General features: G+C 46.9%; 1 protein-coding gene across 1 annotated transcript; it reads right to left on the bottom strand.

Annotated features, from left to right (window-relative positions):
- Positions 1-3,578: 3,578 nt before the first annotated feature.
- On the bottom strand, positions 3,579-17,076 carry LOC147670619 (uncharacterized). The gene is made up of 2 exons (XM_086948124.1): positions 16,591-17,076; positions 3,579-4,085 (listed from the first exon to the last, which is right to left on the bottom strand). Exons 1-2 carry the CDS (start codon positions 17,074-17,076, stop codon positions 3,579-3,581), a joined length of 993 nt encoding a protein of 330 aa, XP_086804250.1.
- Between the last annotated feature and the right edge of the window lie 5,805 nt (positions 17,077-22,881).

Below are 22,881 nucleotides of genomic sequence, written 5' to 3'. Positions count from 1 at the left end.
ATAAAGTTTACTTATTTCGATTTGCGCCTGAAAAGGATCAGTGCGATTTGTAGAAACAAAACCAAGGCCTTTGTTCAGTACCTGTTCTTGAGTCTCTGTCAGTTGTTGCGAGCTCAGATTGATAACTAAACTGGTCCTGCCGTGGATGCTGTTTGATCTTGTGGGATCTTCTTCCCACTCCTCAGATCCATGGTCTGGGGTGGTATGTTCCAGCGAACCTGTCCTTGCCTGGGAGTTCTTTGGCAGCCCCGGCTTCGCCTGCCCCCTCCTAAAAAAGACTGTTGGTTATAGTCTCCATAGAATTGTGGCAGACCATAGGGATTCATCATTGGTGGAAATGGGGGTGGTCCCCACGGTGAGGGCTGCCACCAAGGTGGAATTTGTGGTTGGGAAAAGGCCTGATTATAACCTCTCCACCCTCTCCTATTGCCTCCTCTTCCTCTCTGTTTAAATGATGACTGGCTGGTATTCGACCCGTCCGAATCGCTGGCGGCACCATCGGAACTAGAGCTCCCATAATTGGATCCTCCCTTGCGTGTGTCTTTTTGGTTAGAGTGGAAAAAGTTGTCGCTGGTGTATGGATAAACCTTATCCATGGCGAATTTTTCCAGATCTTTTTTAAATTTCTCTAGTTTGGTGAATAGTATTGTCTCTGAACTCTTTACTAGATTTATTTCCGTCCTCTTGATGTTTGGTAAACAATTTACTAGATGAAATAGTTGTTTTGATCTGGCCCTCCAAGACCTGGATCTCCACCAATATTTTGTCCGCTGTCTTTTTTGCTGTTTTTATAATGAGCACTAACCAGTTGCGTGTGCACTTCCACGCTATAAGCGACCAGTCATGGAGGAAGTCCTTATCGTCTAAGAATAGACGAGGGACATTCCCACAATAAGGCCACTGGGGGCACACTTGCTTCTTAGATAGTCTGCCATTACTATTCCATGTACACTAACTCTAGCTTGATTCTTTGTAAGAATAATTACTTTTGCCCAGCCATCCTCGGAATAGTGGAGGTGGTAGGTAACATCTTGAGCATGCTGGGATTCTCAGAGAGTAGTGTCTGGATCTCGTTTTCATCGAATGCTAGCGGTCACATGATCTATACCGCAGTTCGCCAATACAGTTTAAAATCATGCTTCCTGTCCGTATTGGTACCTCCCACATGACAGCCTAGACGGATGCCAGGAGTACCGACGGACAGGTAAGCGCATTTAGAGGAGACGGGATAAACTCCACGTCTCTAGTCAGATGTGCTCATAGCGCTCATTCGGCAGGCACTGCAGCTTTAACTGACTTGCATTAACACAACGGCAGCATTCCGTCTGTGCGGATGCGATGTCCAGGGCCTCCTTTGAACCAGTCAACGCTCTGTTTGGTCTACAAACTATTTGGGTTTCATTTTTAACTTTTCTCACAGCCAACTCTCGAAAGGCATGTGTTTCAGAATATCAGCGTAACGAAGGTGCATGTAACGCTAATAGCATTTTCGTGTTGTTACTTTATAAAATAGCCGACAAATGCAACCTTCCTTATTAATTTTTAAATAGAGCAGGGTAGGCGCTGATGATTGTTGCAGAATATCATGGCATACCTTATAGAAATGAATTATCCTGCTGAGACAGGGCGTGTCTAGCTAAAAGCTCCTTAGCTCTTCCTCGTTCTATAGTGTTTCTTCTTCTCTCTTTTCGTGGGTGAGTGGGTACAGTGTTATCCTTTTCACATCATCATCTTGATTTGAATGATTAAGTTGATTATTTAGCAACTATCGACCAGTACTATTTGGCATTATAAATTCTCACGAGAAATTCATTTTTCCTCACAAGCTATCGTCATTAACTGTATGTTTTTTGTGTGTTTGTTTGTCTAGCACGATACCCTGACCATCTGGATTATCTCCATGGGCGATTTCAGGTGATATGATTTTATATTATAAATCACTACGTCTTGCACACCAGCAGTAGCATTTTTTGTAAATGTCCTGAAGAAGCAGAAAGGGATCCCTTGACCCTACTATACTGCAGAAACATGTCGACCTCGGTTACATCTAAGTAGTTATTTGTTACACTACTTTGCACTGTTTTTTAACTTTGGGTGTGGGTAGGATCCTATTAAAGTTCTTTTTTCCATTCCTGCAACCCAATATTAACGTATTCACTTATTTTTTGCACATAGCACATTTCTTTGCACTGCTAGTCAGTTTACCCCCTGATACCACTTCTCCTTCATCACATCTCTGTATCCTCCCACAAGATTAGGCTACAATCTACCTAATCCATAGTGGACATGTTTCCACTTCCTTCGGGTGAAGGATCCCAAATGATGTAGGGCGGTACAGGACGGGTATCTGATGGGAACACAATTTTTCACCATGAATACCTGGGATTCTTGGATTGTATCCTAATATAAATGTACGTTTTTTTAGATAGCTTGTGTTATCCCTGACCCATTGCCACTAATTGTTGTTTCACCATTACTCATATACTAGTAAAAATTCGAGATGCTCTCTTTTCAAGAGGTGTTGCAAAATGTCTTCAATATGTGTGGTACTAAATATTCTAGTCTGGTTAATTTTAGCAGTCATTTTTCCTTTAGGTGTAGATAAAGAGATGTATAAAGCTAACATGACAAGTAAAGTTGTGGTCAAATCTGAGAAAATAGATACTAATAAAATATTGATCATAAGCCAGAGATTCATCAAGATAGATCTGTTGGAGATTTTTCTAGTAATACCTTTTCTAGACTTTTATCTGAATATGTTAAAGTAATGGATGCTAAAGATTGTTATGTTTGAGTAAAATTACCTGCTTCTGTTTCTGAGGGAATAACCTATAACATGCTCCCTCTTACATATGGTGTGACGTGTAGTGTAATAGCTAGTTTGTTTTATAAAACTGGTCGTTTAGAATATTATAATTCTGACTTTGATGACATTTTTGCAAATTTAAAAGTTGAAAATCCCTTGAATTAAGTGAGACCTGGTAAACAGATGAGGGAATTTTTCTTAGTGACTAGTGAACTCACATATGAATACGCTTATAGAAATAATTTAACATACAAATTGGGAGCAGAGGAGAAATCCTTCTTGAATATGCTGGAAGAGAGACGGGCAATTTACAAACAAAATAAGGTGATGAAAATTGCTAAATCTAAGTTTTGGCAAATCGAGGATGAAAAGCTCAATGGTTGTGGGGATTCAGGGGGTTTGCCGAACAAATCCACGGACAACGGGGTTGTAGGTAGGGCAGGTTTTATTGTTTTATACAGCCTTCGTTTTTGAACAGGGACTCGATAGTAGGGAAGAGGACTGGCAGCGTCCTCCGTAGCCTCTCGTATAACTCCCCGCCGTCTCAACTCCCGGTGTCGTCTGGGAGGCGTAGTCCGGGCTTCCGCCGTTGTTGCACGAGGGCCGGTAGATCACAGCAGAAAGAAAAGAAAAAGGGAAACCAATATTAGTTGGCTGTCCGGAAAAACTGAGGTAGGGAAGGGGTTGTGAGGAGGCACACGTGCACGCTAGATACCCCGCTACTTGTGAGGGGAAGTGAGGGGAAGGGGTTTCGATTCGTGCACAGTACGGGTCAAGGGGGCTTGTCCCGCTTACGTCCCACCCAACCCAGGAAACGAGACCGTACCTGTCCTAGCCACACTTCCCGGGAAGCGTGGCTGGGCGATGCGCCTTCACGTCGGCCTCCTGGCGTGTCGCTGCAGTCTCGCTCCTCCTCAGGTCTTTCTCCGGTGTTCTCGGTTCCTTGGTCCGCCTGGTCTCTTCCCTTTGCTCTCCGCTCCTCGATCTCCCTGGTATCCTCTCCGTCCTCGCTCTTCCTCCACTCCGCTCCGTCCTCGCTCTTCCTCCACTCCGCTCCGTCCTTGCTCTTCCTCCACTCCGTTCCGTCCTCGCTCTCCTGTCGCCACTCTCCTCCTCCTCCGGGTGTAACACACACCTGTGTGTATTTTGGGCTGGGTTTTACCGACGTCCGGAGGGCGGGTCCCAGGTCCGGGTCCGCCCAATTAAAGTAACACAGGTCCTCTGAGTCCAGCAAGGGACGGCAGCCGTCCACGTCCGTGGTCTTCCAGGAGTCCGTGTGCTGTGCAAAGAGAGGGGACACATGAATAGGCAAGCCTGGAGGACCCGAGCCCGGTTCCCCCTCGTCACACACCTCCCCCCTAGGATTCTCCCGATCGGGGAGAGGAAACCTGGACAGAAAATCTGCGTAGACATTGTCCTTCCCTTTTCTGAGGCGGACTTGGAATCTGAAGGGCTGTAGGGCTAGGAACCATCTTGTGAAAAATAAATACAAACTTAGTGAACATTATCGGCGCCATCTTGCCCCTTTCCAGGCCCATTCGTGCGCGTAAGCGACAGCCATTTTGAGCACCATGGCCTCCCTGCCCCTCACTAATAGCCAGCGCGTCTCTCTCTCTCTTAACCTCGCAAGCATTCCCCCGCACGCTGACAACCCCCGCTCTCTCATGCCTCGGGTCATAAACCCCTCTTCAGCGCAGCTTCACCACGGAATCCCATCCTGTTCCCAGCGCGACACCTCCCCTCATTCCTTTCATGGCCTCAGATCCTTCTGATACAAACCCCTTTTTTCCTGTGCCCCCGTTTGTCTTCCCTGTTCCCAGGCCGCCACCTGGCTCTGCGGATACTGTTTATTACCCCGTACAGTAGGAAGCTTCCCCTCTCCATCAAAAGACCCCCGAACCGATCAAAGCCCCCACCCCATGAGATCCGATCAACCCCATGCATTCCGTGAATCGGCGGAATGCCCTGCTGTGCGACGACCATCACCTGTTGTGACCAGGGTGGGGAATCCAACTGTAAATGTGTGTGGGAACGGGTCTGAAGGGGAGATTCCGAGGATGTTCTTTCAAGTTCTAAAGTATTGCGAGAATGTGTTATGTGCAATAAAGGTCGTAAACCCTAGTATAAGAGGCCAGGCCTCAGAGATGTGGTTAGAGCACCTCGTGACGATACTTGCTGTCTGAATTGATGTGTTCTCCTCCGGAGAGAATAAAATCCTCGTTTCCCGCCTTCCAGTCTCCAGCGCCTGCTTCTTCATTGATTAATATTGGTGGGTCATAGAGGCGATACTGCCGGGCAACATAAAAGGGTCTTTGGTTACCGGTTGTCTTTGGAACCCTTTTTAACAATTGGCGTCCCAAACGTGGGGCCCATCAGCGACTCGTGGATCCAGTGGGAGAGGTCCCGACGACAGAGTGAACGACTGCAACGATCGGAAGGTACCCTGTCCGATAGACCCTCGTCTGACAGCCGATCATCCGAACTTCACTGGTTCCGAACAGACCTCTCTCGAGTGATCTGCGGTCCTGACTGGGAACCATCAGGAGTGCCACGAGAAGTACGAAGAGAAGAGGACGATCGGGCGCTGGATTCGGAAGACGAGAAACTGTCCATGCGGTCCGGGTAAGGTCGTGTAAACACGACGAAAATGCGATAGTGATAGATAATAGGAAGTGATTGATAATTGTTGAGAAAATACTAGTATTACTTTTTGTTAATTTATTGGAGATTCACTGTCTACAAATGGAGAAACAACAGGCTCTCCCTTTATAAACAGCGAAGGATAGGTACGCACCCGTCGGACCTATCTTTCTCCCCCACTGAACAATTGCCCCTTCCCCCTATTGATTAACTGTTATAGATTGTTTTCTGGAGATTCTCTGTCTGCAAACAGGGAAAGATAGGTCCCCTCTTTGCAGATAGTGAAAGGGTAGGTGACGCGAACTTTTGCGAGCCTACTTATTCTCCCCATTGACCATATTGATTTTTTATTTTTGACCTAACATTGATTGATTGCTCAGAATTGGTTCATGAGGTATTCACTACGTGCAAACAACGTAGAATAGAAATATTCTGTCTAGTCTTTGCGCGCAGTGATAAGATAGGTAGTGCTGACTATTATCCCATTGCGATCCGTCATGCCTGTCTTCTCCCCACTGGTCAATAGCCTGTTTAACCCGGACCGCTTATTAGAGATGAACCATCCGGCTCCGCTGGAAGGCACCCCTAATAAGGACATGTTCATGAAGCATGGATTAATTGCTATAGCCTATAGTGAGCTGTGGCATAAATATACGAAAAGGGATCGAGAAAGACAGTGGCCACTGAGAGGATCCTTTGATCTCGACAAAATAGAAACAGTAGAAATAGCCCTTCGTAGGAATGAAACAACACCTATTATGCTCGATAGTCTCGGTATGTGGCGCAAAGAAGCCACGCAACGAAGGGAAGGCGACGAATTTAGAAAAGGTGAAGGGACACGACGGACAACCCTCCAAACGTCTAGTAGGCAAAGGGAAGGACCAGCGATGGCACAGCCCCGAGGAGTAGACATGAAAAGCGAATGGTGTAAAGGGATGTGCCGACAAGCCAACCCCGGAACACAACGACCCGAAGGTAATCCCCCGACATTACGCACAGGACGGACAGATTTAAAACAAAACCAATGTGCTTTCTGTAAATGTCTTGGACACTGGAAAGCCCAATGCCCGACTCTGCAAAGCATAGGTAAGAATGGAGGGTTGACAGAAAGGACGGACCGACAGAAAGGAAAAAGACGTGAGATAAAAACCAATCAGACTAGTGCAGACAGAACAGACAGGACCACCCCGTTCGATTATGCTCGGTGGCACAGATTTCGTCAGACCAATTTTAACGACATGTTAGAGTTCTGGGACTGATTGCTCTCTGTTGCTCCCCCACTCTGAAAAACAAACACAACTGCAGGTCAGTGTAAACAACCCCCCGTTAGAGAAAAGATTCAAGAAAGCCAAGCGTCTATTATATAACTTAGGATTTAATTACGGTAAAACACACAACCAACAGTAAATAGAATAACTAGTAGAACTCTCTAAAAAGCAAACTTGACTAATAGGAAAAATACAAAACATGTTATGCTCACTCCGGAAGTCCTCGAAATGTAACAGTTCGATGGTCCCGCCCATCCGAAACACATAGCACGTGTGGGGCGGGGCCTGCCAGCAACCATGAGCCCAAAAAGAGATTGCTGGCGAGAAGGTACTGGAGACCCCACACAGCGGGCAATGAAATGGTCTTCCCATATTGCCCTTCCAGGGATGGCGTCCCCCGGACCGCGAGTAGGGAGGGGGCGGATGAAGGTGACCCCCCTCCCTTGTATCTCCTGGTCCGGCCATCACGAATTCCTCCATCGAACGGATGCAGGGTGGGCAGGGAGGAAGAGGCGACGCGGACGAGCCTCTTCCACCTCCACAGGTAGGAGGCTTCCCTGCCCTGGCCCGACACCGATGTCCTCCAGCCGGGCGACGGCCATATTTCCGCAACACAGGACACACAATGCCCGACTCGTATATTTTCTCAATACAGGATATACAAGACCCGGCTGGTATACTTGCGTGGTACAGGACACACAATGTCCGATGGGCATATTTACGGAGCACCGGATGTACAGTGGTCCCCCAAGAGTCGGAATCAGGGGTGTAGGGTGGTCATCATGTGCGCCCCTGATTCCAAGGGACGGTGTAGGATGCGCCAGGAGAGGGAGACGGCACAGACGAGCCTCCCTTACCTCCCCAGACGAAGGCTCCACCGCTGCACCCTGGCGCCCCGAACCAAAATGTCCTGCTCCAACCGCATGATGCTCTGTTTTTCGCCATCACAAGAAGTTTTCCTCCACTCCTGATGGATACGGCAAAGGTTGCTGCAGGGCCTCAAAATGGCGTCTGGGCCCTCGAAAGGCGGGTCTAGGCCGCTGGAGTAACTTTGTCCGAAATTGCAACTCGGGCGCTTGCCCACCTGGGCGCAAGCCCCCACCATCGACAAACATCCCCTCGACTTTGAAGATTCTACCAAAGTCCCAAGAGCCCTCGGCCCCTTTAGGCTTCCGGTGAGGAACAGTTGCATTGATCTCAAATGAAATAACCACGGCACAGCAACAAGATGGCGGTGCTCTCGTGTCTGCATCAGCTTCCGTCTGAACCACCCAGGAACATTATGGGCTAACGAACTCGAGCAAGTTCCGGCTGAACATCAACATGACCTGGTAAGAGAGACTTTACCCCCTCCCTCTCTTGATTGACGGTCCACACCACCAGCCCCCTTTGTTAGCACAGTTTTCTTTTGGACTACCGAAAGGGACTCTGGTCCAACCGCCAATTGGCGGGGATATTTTGCCCCTGATGCTACTTCCGGACTAAACCGGCCTCGCCCAAAATGGCGCTGGTATCAATGGAAACTAACGGATGCCTCGTGGTATTCCTTAGCTAATGAAACTGGATGTACTAAGATATATATATATATATATATATACGAACCATTGCGCACTCGATGTTAAAGGGAGGAGGGTTCACTTGGCGAACATTTAAGAAGGGTTCCGTAAAAATGTTGATTTCAATGAACAATTTATTTTTGATATTTGTTGTAACTGATACATAACGTCGCTCATGATGCACGCCCGCGGTTTTGCATTTAGGAAATGTGATTACGATGAGCTTGACTGTGTTTCCATCTATGAACTGAAATGCCCCTGATTCCTTCGTCACGCAATGAAATGTTTTTGGTTACTTACAAATAATTAATTAGACCTTTTTTACATGTTCTTGTACTACAAAATAACCCCCTACTGTATGTGCTTCCATCGACGACATGTCAGGCCAAAATATGAATTGCGCTCTCACATTTTACGTACTGAATAATTCTACAAATAAAAGTCTTAAAAGCTATGGATAGGCATCGCGTACTTTTGTAAATACGGGTATCGGTGGGAGGGTTTTTCTGTGCGCAACTGTTCTGCTCTCTTTTTAAGGTTATCCGAGAAATGGTTGTTCGGCCCTGGGTTGATGGTCAAATCGAAGGTATGATACGCTGCCTCCAAGATATGCGACTAAGCTCAGGAACTGACGTATGAAGAAGGACCTCGACTTCAGAGAGTGGGTAAAGTAAAATGGTGTGATTGATAAATTGTTATAAGGATATGGTGGTCGAAGGTACTAAGGTACAGTTGAACGAAGAACTGGTATGCCTTAAGAACATCACAGCTTTGGGAATGATTTAGGGACCCCGATGACCGGATACATCTACGAAACCGGGTACCTCGCGCTAGGCACCTCCGATTCCTCTTTTTAGCGTTTTTCACTACACACGATCCTTAATGCCATCCTCGAACCTCCCCATGAACCACCTATCACATTGCCTGCCCCCATGACTTTAAGAAACCAGAACCCTAAGGGATTATATCCCGAAGAGACAAGTACGAGTATGTGGTAAGTAAAGGATTTTCGTGCCCTTACATTTGATGTGTTCGAATGTTGTCCCCCTACCTCCCCTATTTCTCCCCCCTTTTTTTCCTCTGCAGGTTACATTAGAATCCCGATTAGAGTATCATAAGGGATCTGGAACCACGTCACGCCCGATGCAGGAAGACGGACTAGCGCTACAAAATGGCACAACAAGGACGCTCTCACGACCTTTTTACCAAATCTAACGCTTTTCTGTCCCAAAACTGCATGCTTCCTACCTCCTAACACAGACCCGAAACGTCTAACGTTGGGTAACGCACTGAATAGCCCAAACAATACACGGTCATTCTCTATGTCACACGTGTACTGTTCGGCCTATTGTCTCTCTCTCTCTCTCTTACTCTCTCTCTCTCTCTCTCTCTCTCTCTCTCTCTCTCTCTCTCTCTCTCACTCACTCTTCCACCCCTCCACACTTTCCCTCTTCCTAGCAACTGGCACCTAATTGGCGAACCTGGTGCACCTCCTGATTGGCCCCAAATACCACAAGTATTTGCGCAAATTTGTCCTAAATAAAATTGTATTGGTACCACGTTACTACCTCTCCTTTTCTACTAAAATATGGATGAAATTTAAATTGGCCGATAGGAAAGGGACAGGTAAGACGACTAAGGTTCCCTAAATTTGACCCACTCTCAGGGAACTATTTGTCAGTGGCTCCTATGATAAAAATGTGTCTGTGGTAATGCGACCATCCCCATTGAAAATTGTCTCCGTACCCCAAGCTGTAAGAAATGATCGAGACACCCCCATCTACCCAAAATGCCCCCAGTTTGGTATCCATAAGATCCCTCCTTCCCCGAGGATAAGTTTAATAATTATTGCAAACCACCCCTCCCGAGTTTTTGTAGTAACCAGGTTGCGAGGATTTATATAGAAAGTTAGAAGGATGTGTGCAAAGTTGAAAATTAGATTGAAAAACGAAAGAACTTGTTGCAGTGAGCATGGTTGAAAATAAGATGCTTTTATGTAATGCAGACTTGTTTAGCCTATGTTCATCCCTCAGAAGGATGCCTATCAGACTATGGTGAATAGCACGTTGCACTTTTTGTAAAATACAAGGCCCTGAAGACCAGCCTAGCCTTTCAAGACTTGTACTAGGGAAATGGGTCTCTGCCAGAAGAACTGACATCTACTATACTAGACATATGACAAATGAACGAAATAATCATCAAAGCGCCAAAGAATTAGCCAGCGAAAGGAAATTGTAAGGAATCCAGCAAACCCATCATCAATTGTTTATACGTTAGCCGCAAGAATCTCCAATGTAGCGAGTGCTTACCCCAGTTGCTTGGTGTTGGGAGAGAAATAGACTTATGTAATTACCTTTTTCTGCAAAATCTCTAAAGACTGTCTTTTCAAAACTCATTTAAGGGTATCACTGTCGGAGGAGAAAGAGACCGGATGTGGGAGCACGCGGCCTGACTGCGGATTGTGGAACATCAGCGACGGAGGCCGAGGCGAGACCACAGCAGTAAGGAGACGCCGGACGAGGCACTGTTTCAAACAAAGCTAAGGAAAGGGCTGACCTGAAGCCCCTGCTCTATGATCAACGTGTGCCAAGAGTCCCCGCTCTCTGAACATGGTTACGGACTCGCCTGTCGCAAACTCTCCGCCTCCCCCTGATCTGTCCCCGACTTGGCCTTGCTCCATCCCCTCCTCCTCCGACCTACCATAAGGACTGTTCACACCCGCACCTTTCCATCCGAACTCCCAAATTCCTCCAAAACCTACTGAGCTACCCAGAGAAGAGTACTCCCTGCGTCAGAAAGGGGGGGAGCTCCGACTAAGTAGACCACGAACTATGTTAAATCCCAGAACGGTGACCTAGAACTCCACCAAGGGTCACCCCCGAAGAAAAGATAAACAAAGTCTGTGGTTCTGCCCGCTACCAAGCACCCTGAAGATGATGGAAGCAACAGGAAGTGCCCACCACAGAGACTCAAGGAACGAACAGATCTCACAGTTCTGGAACAAATTGCATTTTCCATTGCAAAATCTATGCTCTGCATTACGGAAGAAGATGCACCTGCCCCAAAACCGTAACGCATTGCTCCTATGAGGCCTGGCGAAACAAGACAAAATGTACCCCTGCCCGCAGACCTCCAACGACTCAATCCACATGAACATTCCTGTTGACGGACCGAATTGTAATCCAGGTGCTTAACAGTGCCAACAGAAGATGACAAAAGACAACGAGAACTCTGATATTTTTACTGTCTCTCCTTTCTCTCCCAAGCACCATTGGACTGACTACGCACTCGCCGTATACAAAAAGGACTTACTCATATGATAACTTACCAGTTCTTATTCTATGATCTGTACCCAACGCCCTCGCTACGTAATTCTAGTCTGATATTGCATTACGATGACTTTTCCTGCAATCAACTTAACGATGAACCCGCCTACTAACTGATGAGATTTTTCAATATGATGTTTATAATGTGATGTTTACGTACAGTTCTTTCACCTAAGTCCCCTCTCCCTTACTTATGATCACTGCATATAGGGGTAGATAGGAAATAGGCCAGCAAGATGTCTTGGAAATGTTAAAGGGAGGACTGTGAAAAATAAATACAAACTTAGTGAACATTATCGGCGCCATCTTGCCCCTTTCCAGGCCCATTCGTGCGCGTAAGCGACAGCCATTTTGAGCACCATGGCCTCCCTGCCCCTCACTAATAGCCAGCGCGTCTCTCTCTCTCTTAACCTCGCAAGCATTCCCCCGCACGCTGACAACCCCCGCTCTCTCATGCCTCGGGTCATAAACCCCTCTTCAGCGCAGCTTCACCACGGAATCCCATCCTGTTCCCAGCGCGACACCTCCCCTCATTCCTTTCATGGCCTCAGATCCTTCTGATACAAACCCCTTTTTTCCTGTGCCCCCGTTTGTCTTCCCTGTTCCCAGGCCGCCACCTGGCTCTGCGGATACTGTTTATTACCCCGTACAGTAGGAAGCTTCCCCTCTCCATCAAAAGACCCCCGAACCGATCAAAGCCCCCACCCCATGAGATCCGATCAACCCCATGCATTCCGTGAATCGGCGGAATGCCCTGCTGTGCGACGACCATCACCTGTTGTGACCAGGGTGGGGAATCCAACTGTAAATGTGTGTGGGAACGGGTCTGAAGGGGAGATTCCGAGGATGTTCTTTCAAGTTCTAAAGTATTGCGAGAATGTGTTATGTGCAATAAAGGTCGTAAACCCTAGTATAAGAGGCCAGGCCTCAGAGATGTGGTTAGAGCACCTCGTGACGATACTTGCTGTCTGAATTGATGTGTTCTCCTCCGGAGAGAATAAAATCCTCGTTTCCCGCCTTCCAGTCTCCAGCGCCTGCTTCTTCATTGATTAATATTGGTGGGTCATAGAGGCGATACTGCCGGGCAACATAAAAGGGTCTTTGGTTACCGGTTGTCTTTGGAACCCTTTTTAACAATCTCATAACCCTGGGGTTGTTAGAGATGTTCCTACTCATCCACAATAGAGGGGCGTGGTCAGTATATAGAATAAACAGATGCCCCTCCAGGTAATAGCGCAGTTTGTCTACTGCCCACCGTATGGCGAGACACTCTTTTTCAATTGTGGGATATTTCACCTCTCTAGGGAACAACTTACAGCTGATGTAAAGGATGGGCCTTTCGCCCCCTACCCCCGTGTCCTGTGACAATACGGCCCCAATACCAAAGTCAGAGGCGTCTGTGTGCAGAATAAAGGGTCTCGTGAAATCCGGGGATGTAAGCACTGGGCTGGTCGTGATGGCTTTCTTTAGCGTCTGGAAGGCCTTCCACATTGCCGGCGATGGTTTTAGGAAGTCGTCTCTCTTGGCATGCTTCTTCAACGTATCCGTCAAGGGGGCTGCTACATCCGAAAACGAGGGGATGAATCTCCGATAGTAGCCAACTAGCCCCAAGAAGGCTCTCATGTCTTTTGTGTTCTTGGGAAATGGGGTGCCAGCGATGGCTCTCACTTTCTCGATCTGGGGTTCTATGGCTCCGTGTCCCAGCAAGTACCCTAGATACTTGACTTTATGGAAACCAATGCTAGATTTCTTGGCATTGACATGCAATCCAGCGCCCCGTAGTTGTTGCAGGATGACCTGTAGGTGGTGCAGATGTTCCTCCCATGACGGACTGAAGATAATGATATCGTCGAGATAAGCCGAGCTGTATCCCTGGTGTCCTCTTGCTCGCTCCGATACAACTCGTCATTGACCACCAATTCACCCAGCGTGGTCTCCGGGATGTTTCCTACAGTAGTAGTGAGGTTGGATGACACGGGTGGTGTGCCCAACCACTTCTTTAGAAGGTTGATATGAAAGATCTGGGATTTCCTCCCGCTCAGGTGCAATCGATACGTTTCGGTGACTTTGTACGGGCCTTGCTACTCATTCTGGGATTTCTTAGTGGGTGAGGGCAGGAGTACAAGAGCCGAATCGCCAACGAGGAGATGTCTCCACTTTTTCCCCTTGTCGTAATGGATACGTTGCTTTCTTTGACTCTCTACCAGATGAGCAAAGGCCAGCTCGCGTATCTTCCCCAGTTTGTTCTTCAAGTTTTGGCTATATTCTAACAGGGTTCGGGTTTCTCTGGTTGTTTCTGCCTCCCACACCTCTTTGGTCATATCCAGGAGGCTCCGGGGTTGTCTCCCGTACAACATCTCGAATGATGAACAGCCTAAACTGCTTTGCATTTGGCCTCGGATCACGTATAGGGCCAAGGGAAGTAACAGATCCCAATCGCTTCCGTTCACGGTTAGCATCTTCTTCAGCACGGACTTCAAGGTCCCGTTATAGCGCTCCACCAGGCCATCGGTCTGGGGATGGTACACAGACGTTTTTATCTGGTGGAGTCCGAGTAGGAGACACACTTCTTTCATGACCCTCGACATGAACGGAGTCCCCTGGTCCGTAAGGATTTCTTTGGGAAATCCCATCCGTGAGAAAAGTTCCAGGAACTTATCCGCAATATTCCTGGAGGTGGGGGCTTTCAGGGGGAACGCCTCAGGGAAGTGTGTGGCGTAATCCACGATTACCAAAGCGTATTGGTATCCCTTCCTGGTCTGTGGAAGAGGGCCGATAAGATCCATTCCGACCCTCTCAAAGGGGGTTCCAATGACGGGGAGAGGTTGTAGAGGAATTGCCGTGGGTCTCTGGGTGTTTTTTCTTTGACATAGGTCGCATGTCTGGCAGTGGGATTTGATATCCTGGTACATTCCAGGCCAATAGAAGCTTCTTAGCACGTTCTGAGTGGTCTTCTCGCTCCCGATATGGCCCGCCAACAAGTGGGTGTGTGCGTAAAACATGATTTGTTCACGGAAACACAATGGCACAATCAGCTGCATAGGATCGTCCTGTTTTGCTTGTCTATACAGGAGGTCATCTTTAATCAGGAAGCGGGGATATCGGGGTTGGGGATTGTCCTACTCGCTGTGGGCTTGTTCCCAGGCATTGAATAAGGTGGCGTCGTTGGCCTGGGCAAACCGAAAGCTCCTATCACCCTCCCAGGGATCAGGGGAGGTCAGGGCAGGAATAGCTGTAGTGTCGATTACCCTATCCTGATGAAGTCGCCCCTGAAATAGATCAAGGAAGTGGGGGTTGTCAGTCCCTAATATAAGTTTCTCGGGAAGGGTATTCAAGACCCCCACCTTCACAACCAAAGTACTCTTTCCCTCTACTTCAATGGGGATGTACGCAACCGGATAACCCTTGACGTCCCCATGTACACATTTAATAAACACTAGGGAATCTGGCATTACCTGAAGGGGCTTCACGTAACAACCCTGTATTACTGACTGTTTACAGACCGAGTCCAGGAGGGCGCTGACCACAGTACCGTTGACCTTAACACTCACGTGATAGGCTCCGCCGAGCTGTGCGGAATACATGACGACCTTGGGTAAATAGCTGACGTCCATGGGTTCTTCTTGTGAGCGTTTTTGGGGGCAGAGGCGTGCAATGTGTCCCCACATTCCGCAGTCGAAGCACTGAGGACCACGGAATGGGGGTGTCTCTGTCGTCATTGGTCTTGGAACGGGCCGCCCAGGGGGGGGCTCGCGGTCTGCGTTCGGGTCTGAACGCGGGTCTGACCGGTTTCTCATGTTCGGTTGTGTGTAGGCGGGGTTGTGCTTGGACATATGTGGCCGCCATTTCCATGGCCTGGGTGGTCGACAGGTTGGAGTGCTGTCTGAGCCACCTCTGGGTCCCAAAGGGTAGTGCCTCGAGAAACTGCTCCAAATAGATTTTATCCATTATCTCCTCCTTCGTACTAGATGTAGGGGTGAGCCACTTGTCTGCGGCTGTCTTTAATCGAAAAAACAATGTTTTTGGGTTATCCCCGGCTTGTCCTCTTTCTTTACGGAAGCGCACCCTGTATGCCTCTGCGCCCAATCCCAAGTGGTCTAGGATGATTACTTTTATTTGGCCATAGGGGGTCTGTCCGTTACCATTGGCGACCTGATAGGCAGCCTGTGCCTCTCCGGTTAACAGGGGGGCAAGAAAAAATGGCCATATCTCCAGGGGCCAGCCACAAGCCAGTGCCACCCTCTCGAAGTTAGTCAGAAATGCATCTGGATCTTCCCCGGTGACGTATTTCTGTAGGGAAATACCTGCTGGGGTGGCCGGTGTCCGACTCTCCCTCACCGGATTGCTGGCTGGGTCGACTGTGTGGTGCATCCCCTCGAGCTGTGCCACCACGGTGTTCCTCAATGTGTCCCTGTCTAACTGGGCGGCGGCCAGCTGCTGTTCTACGGCCCATCCCAGGTGCTCCTGGCCCTTATCGAGCGCCTGTAGCATTTCCTCCATCGTTGTGTTCCTGATGGCTACCTCCGTTATGCCCGCATTCTCCACCACTTGTGGGGATTCAGGGGGTTTGCCAAACAAATCCACGGACAACGGGGTTGTAGGTAGGGCAGGTTTTATTGTTTAATACAGCCTTCGTTTTTGAACAGGGACTCGATAGTAGGGAAGAAGACTGGTAGCGTCCTCCGTAGCCTCTCGTATAACTACCCGCCGTCTCAACTCCCGGTGTCGTCTGGGAGGCGTAGTCCGAGCTTCCGCCGTTGTTGCACGAGGGCCGGTAGATCACAGCAGAAAGAAAAGAAAAAGGGAAACCAATATTAGTTGGCTGTCCGGAAGAACTGAGGTAGGGAAGGGGTTGTGAGGAGGCACACGTGCACGCTAGATACCCCGCTACTAGGGAGGGGAAGTGAGGGGAAGGTGTTTCGATTCGTGCACAGTACGGGTCAAGGGGGCTTGTCCCGCTTACATCTCGTCCAACCCAGGAAACGAGACCGTACCTGTCCTAGCCACACTTCCCGGGAAGCGTGGCTGGGCGATGCGCCTTCACGTCGGCCTCCTGGCGTGTCGCTGCAGTCTCGCTCCTCCTCAGGTCTTTCTCCGGTGTTCTTGGTTCCTTGGTCCGCCTGTTCTCTTCCCTTCGCTCTCCGCTCCTCGATCTCCCTCCACTCCTCTCCGTCCTCGATCTTCCTCCACTCTGCTCCGTCCTCGCTCTTCCTCCACTCCGCTCCGTCCTCGCTCTTCCTCCACTCCGCTCCGTCCTCGCTCTCCTGTCGCCACTCTCCTCCTCCTCCTGGTGTAACACACACCTGTGTGTATTCTGGGCTGGGTTTTACCGACGTCCGGAGGGCGGGTCCCAGGTCCGGGTCCGCCCAATTAAAGTAACACGGGTCCTCTGAGTCCAGCAAGGGACGGCAGCCGTCCACGTCCATGGTCTTCGAGGAGTCCGTGTGCTGTGCAAAGAGAGGGGACACATGAATAGGCATGCCTGGAGGACCCGAGTCCGGGTCCCCCTCGTCACAATGGTAGAAATATTAATGTTGCAATTCACATAGATAAACCTGTTAGTGGAAAATTTTGTATAAGAAGAGATAATACTCTGTATGATAACTATTTTGTAGGTGTAAGTCAATGTGAAGATACTTATCGGATTATAGGGTGATGGGGATTCAAAGGAGGCAAAGATCCAATTTTTCCTGGAATTTATTTTGTTTGTGGGGATAACGCATATTACAGCCTTCCGGACCACTGGTACGGGACTTGTTATGTAGGTTTAGTTTTTCCTAAAATTTTTCATGTAGATAGAAATGCTGAAGGTTCATTTGAAATTAGCAAACATGTAAAAAGATTTAAAAGAGAAAGTTTTTCAGAAATCCTGGGAGACATATTTGGTGCATTGATACCTAAGGTGGGAATTACCCTGAATGCAGGGAGAATCAGAAAAAGGTCAACAATTGTAGATAGACTGTCAACTGACACTGCAAGTGGATTTCTATTAGTAAATACTGAACTTATAGCCATGAGGACGATGGTAATGCAAGATCGTCTTGCACTTGATATCCTGTTAGCTAAGGAGGGAGGAGTTTGTGGGATCTTACATGTTCAACACTGTTGCACATACATTCCAAAAGCAAGAATATAGAGATGTACATTAAAATCATTACTGCGTTACACCAAGAGGTAGAACCTTTAGAAGATGAGAGTTTTTCAGAACGTCTTAGTAAAAGATTTACAGCAATTAGACACTGGTTTCAAGAGATAGGTAGTTCAATTATAGGTAAAATAGTTTTCCCTTTGCTAATTATAGCTTTAGTGATACTTTTGTTAAAAATCAGTTGTATGTTACACAAGAGAAGAAAGCATGTCACAGAAAAGAAGATAATTTACAAGCTAAGAAAGGAAAGGGAAAAAGAAATAGAATTAGAAGAGTTTCGTAGAGTTCAATATGATAGTTGCAGAAAAAACAGCTGATTCTAGAGTTTAGAAATACTAATACTAAGAAAGTGCAAAGCATGTCCTTAAATTGAAAATTTATAGAATCATAAATTTTTGGGTATAGTTTGGTGATTTGGAAATCACCAGATGAGGGAGTTGATGGAGCAAGATGAAGAACAACATTTTTTTCTGACTTGCAAAGTTAACCTCTCCTAATAATATAATATTATTAATAAGTTTGTGGAGTGATCATTAACCAACTTAGTTTAAAATGCATTCATCATGGGTTTACAAGTGGGACTAACATGCTTTGTGTTGCAACTGCAAAAAGAAAAAATAATAAAACTAACCTTGTCTATTGTCAGTATTAATGCAGCATTTTTATAATAATGGCATGTGCTTATTTTATGTTGCTTACGTTATGTCTTTTGTAATAAAAATGCTCAAAGTTCCTGATTTGTTAAGGACAGGTAAATATGATGCTGCCTTTTTGTGCTAAGCTAGGTAACATAATTAACCATGACCATGTTAATTAGCAAAGGGGGAGGGTAACAGAATGGGTCTCAATTCTTTAATTAATTGATGTCTTGTGTTTGTTTAATAAATAGTTTCCGAAGTGAGGCCTAAATTGGCTCTGAAAAAATATGGCTGACAGAGACGCAGACGAGAGAAACCTTGTCCAGAGTGGAGCCTTGCATTACACGGTGGTGAAGATATTTGTTGTACAAACGTTTAACAATGAATAGAATATGCTTGTGGAGAAAAGGCCCAAGGACAGGAAGAGAAAGTCTCTGTCAAGATTAGGAAGTAATGTTCTGAACTTGTACTAAAGTAACATTTTGAAGAAAGCTGAATGTCACGGAAGGAAAGGACAATGGAGCTAATGTAAAGTTTGAACGTGGTCAGGAGCCGTATGACCTAATGTGGACTGACCTGAATCAGCCAATAAGGACTAAGAATTTTGTGAAGAAATACAAAATGTAGAGAGATAAGTTAGTTAAAAGGTATAAAGCCTGGTATCGCGTTTATGGAAAAAACTCTTGCTTTCCGATTCCTGAGACGGTGTCATGCTGTTGGACTTTTGCCGCACGTAAAAACAGCTGACTTATTATTCTTCCCTTTAGGAGAAGTTTGAGATAGACAGGGAAATAGATTGAAGGAAATGGAAACGATCTTTAATTAATAATTCATGTTTCTGAGCTTTCTTCTGAATGACAGTTCTAATTTTGTTCCTCTAATAAATGCTGCTTTCCTATTTGCTTATGAAATAAAACCTTAAGTCATTCTAAATGCTTTTCTTTTATGAGAATAAAGTCAATAAAAATTAGATTTAAAGTGACAAGCTGGTCTTGTTTATTCATGGTCTAGTTACTATTAGTTGATCCATCCACCTTATGTGGCTTGATTTAAACTGTAGTATGTAAATATAAATGTAAATATTTTGTGAATAGTCCTTTAAATCAAACCACCTGATTCCGTCGCTCTAAATTGTCTCATTGGTGCTATGGGCCTGGATTTATGTGTTTAGAAAATTATGGTGAGTATTGAGGTGACCGATGGTGTTTATGAGACAGTTTTTGTATAGGAGCGTTGGATCAGCAGTCATAAATGTCAATGGCCAGTGTCAAGGGCACATCAGGAACTACCAGGGGTCGGGCTACCAAGCAGTATGCTTTAAGGCTCGAGTGCAGGAGGCCCGCGTTGCGATCGTATAGCCTGTGCACCTTAGTTATCTCTGGGCTCTGCACCACTGGTGGCAGGCTGCATCCACCTGCTTCAAAATGATCGCCGGAATTTTGAAATGCAGCTGGGATGCCTGGGTGAAGCAGCGTTGGGGTTCCGCTTGTAGCCTCACAAAAAAACAGCGCGGGTAGATGACAGCCAGGGCAGTCTATGCTCGCAGGCTGCCACTAAGATGGCGGGCTTCCGCTTTGGGTGGGAGCGCTGTGGTAAAGCAAAATGGCAGCTGCTCCGCTCCGCAACTGCCGCTGGGTCTACCAAGGAGTTTAGGGCAGGATCCGAGATTTCCGAGCTCGGTCAGGGCAGGCGAGGTAGGCGATATATAAATAGGTCCGGTGCAGGGTTCCGAAAGTATCGGGCTCGTCACCGCCGCTCACCGCTACAATCGTCTTCGGTCAGCCGTCTGGCCTGGACTCCCGCGCACCCTTGGACTACCGCAGATGTCCCAGCTGAGTTACAGGTCTCCGCCAGTATTTGCTTCTGATGCCGGGGGGGGGGGGTTTCCCTCCTCCAGGTACGCCTCAGCGCCCCTCACCACCCGGACCTAGTTCGTGGGAGCAACCGAGCACTTCCGCCGCTGCACAGCACTCCACCTCCCGCTACCAATGCGGCCTCGGTCTCTCCCAGCCGTCACGCTGCGTCTGTGGTTTTGCCCAGACCTCCACTGTCCACTCAGAATCTCGGCAGCCCGTGCAGTAGCAGGTCAGCAGCTGAGGCCCCCGCAAAGGATACCTCTGGAATCAGCGTGGCTCCAGGACTCCCACGTAAAGGTCAGAACTTTGCCAAGGATTGGGCTGAAGGATATTTGTCTGCCCGGCTGGGCCATCTTGGTCGTGCGCCACCTGGCGCCCCCCCCCATGACCACTTCTTTTGTGTGCAGTGACAAGTGACAATCTTAAAATGGAGCAACTGAAATATTTTAGGGACAGAAAAGCAATAATGACAAACATTTGCAATGCAGTTGGTCGCGCATTTGTGAAAGTTAGAGCTATTGGAGTTGTAAATGACAATGTGTTTTACTTTTTTTTTCTTGTTTGCAGTGGAGTTATTATATTTGTATAGCGCTCTTGTCATTTGTATGATCTTGCGGTGCTGGAGAACCAGAGAATGGGAAATAGGTTATGAGGTAGGGGAGGTGGAAAATAAATGACAATAATGGAAAAATGACATAAAAAAATTGAGAAGGAATTGCTGTAAGGGTTTGGGGATAATGTATGACAGAAGAGAGTGTGAAACCGGAGTAAGATATGTGCGTGAGAGAGAGAGCGAAAGAGGGTTTAGAGAGAAGTGTACGTAATGGATCATAGCTATCTGCTAGCCTTTATATTTCAAGTACAGAGAAGCACCCGGGTTAGTTACGGCTTATGAAAGTGAAAATTAGACACAGTAACAATGAATCTGATGATGGCTCCGTCCTTGTGTTAAAATTGTTCTGTAAGTGGCTACGGAATCATTGGAACTTTGATAGTTCAACTAGTGTTGTGATGGGGGCCTCTGCAGTGTCATCAGTAGAAGGGCTGCCAAATTTAAACGGCAGGCATTGTGGTTAACATTTCTTTTCCAGAATTCATCTTCAAATGCATAGTGGGAGAAGCTTTGAACAGGAAAAAATACTCTGCCAGCAAGTATACAATGCTGCAACCATTACGTAAATTAAATTACAAAGCCCAACCCAATCAGCCCACCAGGACCTAAACGTATTAAAAATAATTTGTTTATGTTCCTGTGAGACTCTTTCAAATAGTGGCAACCGCCCTACCTGAATCGGCAGTACCCTGAATTAAAAAAGTCTATTTTTGATTGTGAAGTATGCAATGTGTGGGCCTTCATTATGAAATATGAATCATTTATATACATTTCAAACATGAATTAGGTACAGAACATACAATTGCCAAATAAAGTCAAAAATGCAAATAATGCAGTGAAAGAGAGGTGCATAAAGTGATAATGAACAAATTTAAAAAACAGCTTTAAGTGATATTCTCCGCCTCTTTAGACTAACAAGTCAAAATCTGTTCAAAATCACAGTTTTCAACAATGTAAAGACCGGCCAGAGGATCCTAATGTTAACATTGTGACCATAGAGCTATTTTCAGGGTCTTATCAGGTCAAGTAACCTGGAAATCATATTGCCCACAGGAGAAAGCACGAGACCCATTTAGAAACAGAATGTTTCTGTGCCTTCTGTGGTGTTGAATGAAATGAATATGGAATTAACTCACAGGGTCAAGATAATTGTAAAGACTCAGAGTATTATTCCAAGTTACAACCATATAAAATGACATAGAGAATAACATATAGTCAAATCACACCAATTACCGATATTATTTGGTCCAAAACAATAGTAAATATTCCTGTGCATATAAAGTGTGGCCAGCCGGATCATCCCAAAAACCGCAACCTTCACCAATCACTATAGTCAAGTTAATGTCAGTCAGAGGAATACAATCAAATAAAAATGCCTCTCTTATCTACACTGGAAAGATGAAATGCTGAAGGGATCAGCTGAGACTGACTTTACCTGATAGAGAGGGTTTTCTAACCTCTCATACCCATGTGCAGCTGAAGAAGGTGAACAATACTCTGAAGAGGATTAGAATGCTATACATGGCCAAGTTGGGATCAGACATCATTACTGAGATCAAGATCGATGATGACTACCCCTCCGCCGAAGCTGCAGATGCTTTGTGCGCCGCCATTGGCTGCCAGCAGCAGATGAACGGTGGGTGTTTACAGCCAACCTGTGGCGCCATATTTAAATACGCGAACCACATAGTGATGGTGGTCCCGTCCTGTGTTAATGCAAAAAATGTACATGTATGTGAGAAAGTGCCATGTTTCTTTCATTGGTATGACCCCACTTTTTGCTGAATTGCTGATGTGCTTTGACTGAGGGTGCCCTGGTCTCCTGCCAACCAGGGCCCAGGGCCTGTGTTCCTTCCCTAAAACTGTGTTGAAACTAAAACCCAATTGGCATCTCTGGCCACCTGTTAGCCCCTAAGTACCCTAGGTACCCAGGGCATGGTGACCAGAGAAGACCCCCAAGGGCTGCAGCACTTATTGTGCCACCCTTAGGGGCCCTGTACCCTGAACCCCACACACTGCATTTGCAGGCT

This window comes from Lissotriton vulgaris, unplaced genomic scaffold (genome assembly GCF_964263255.1).
Source record: "Lissotriton vulgaris unplaced genomic scaffold, aLisVul1.2 SCAFFOLD_715, whole genome shotgun sequence".
Classification (NCBI taxonomy): Eukaryota; Metazoa; Chordata; class Amphibia; order Caudata; family Salamandridae; genus Lissotriton; species Lissotriton vulgaris.
Note: the sequence above shows the minus strand (reverse complement) of the source record. Positions and strands in the feature narration are given on the sequence as shown.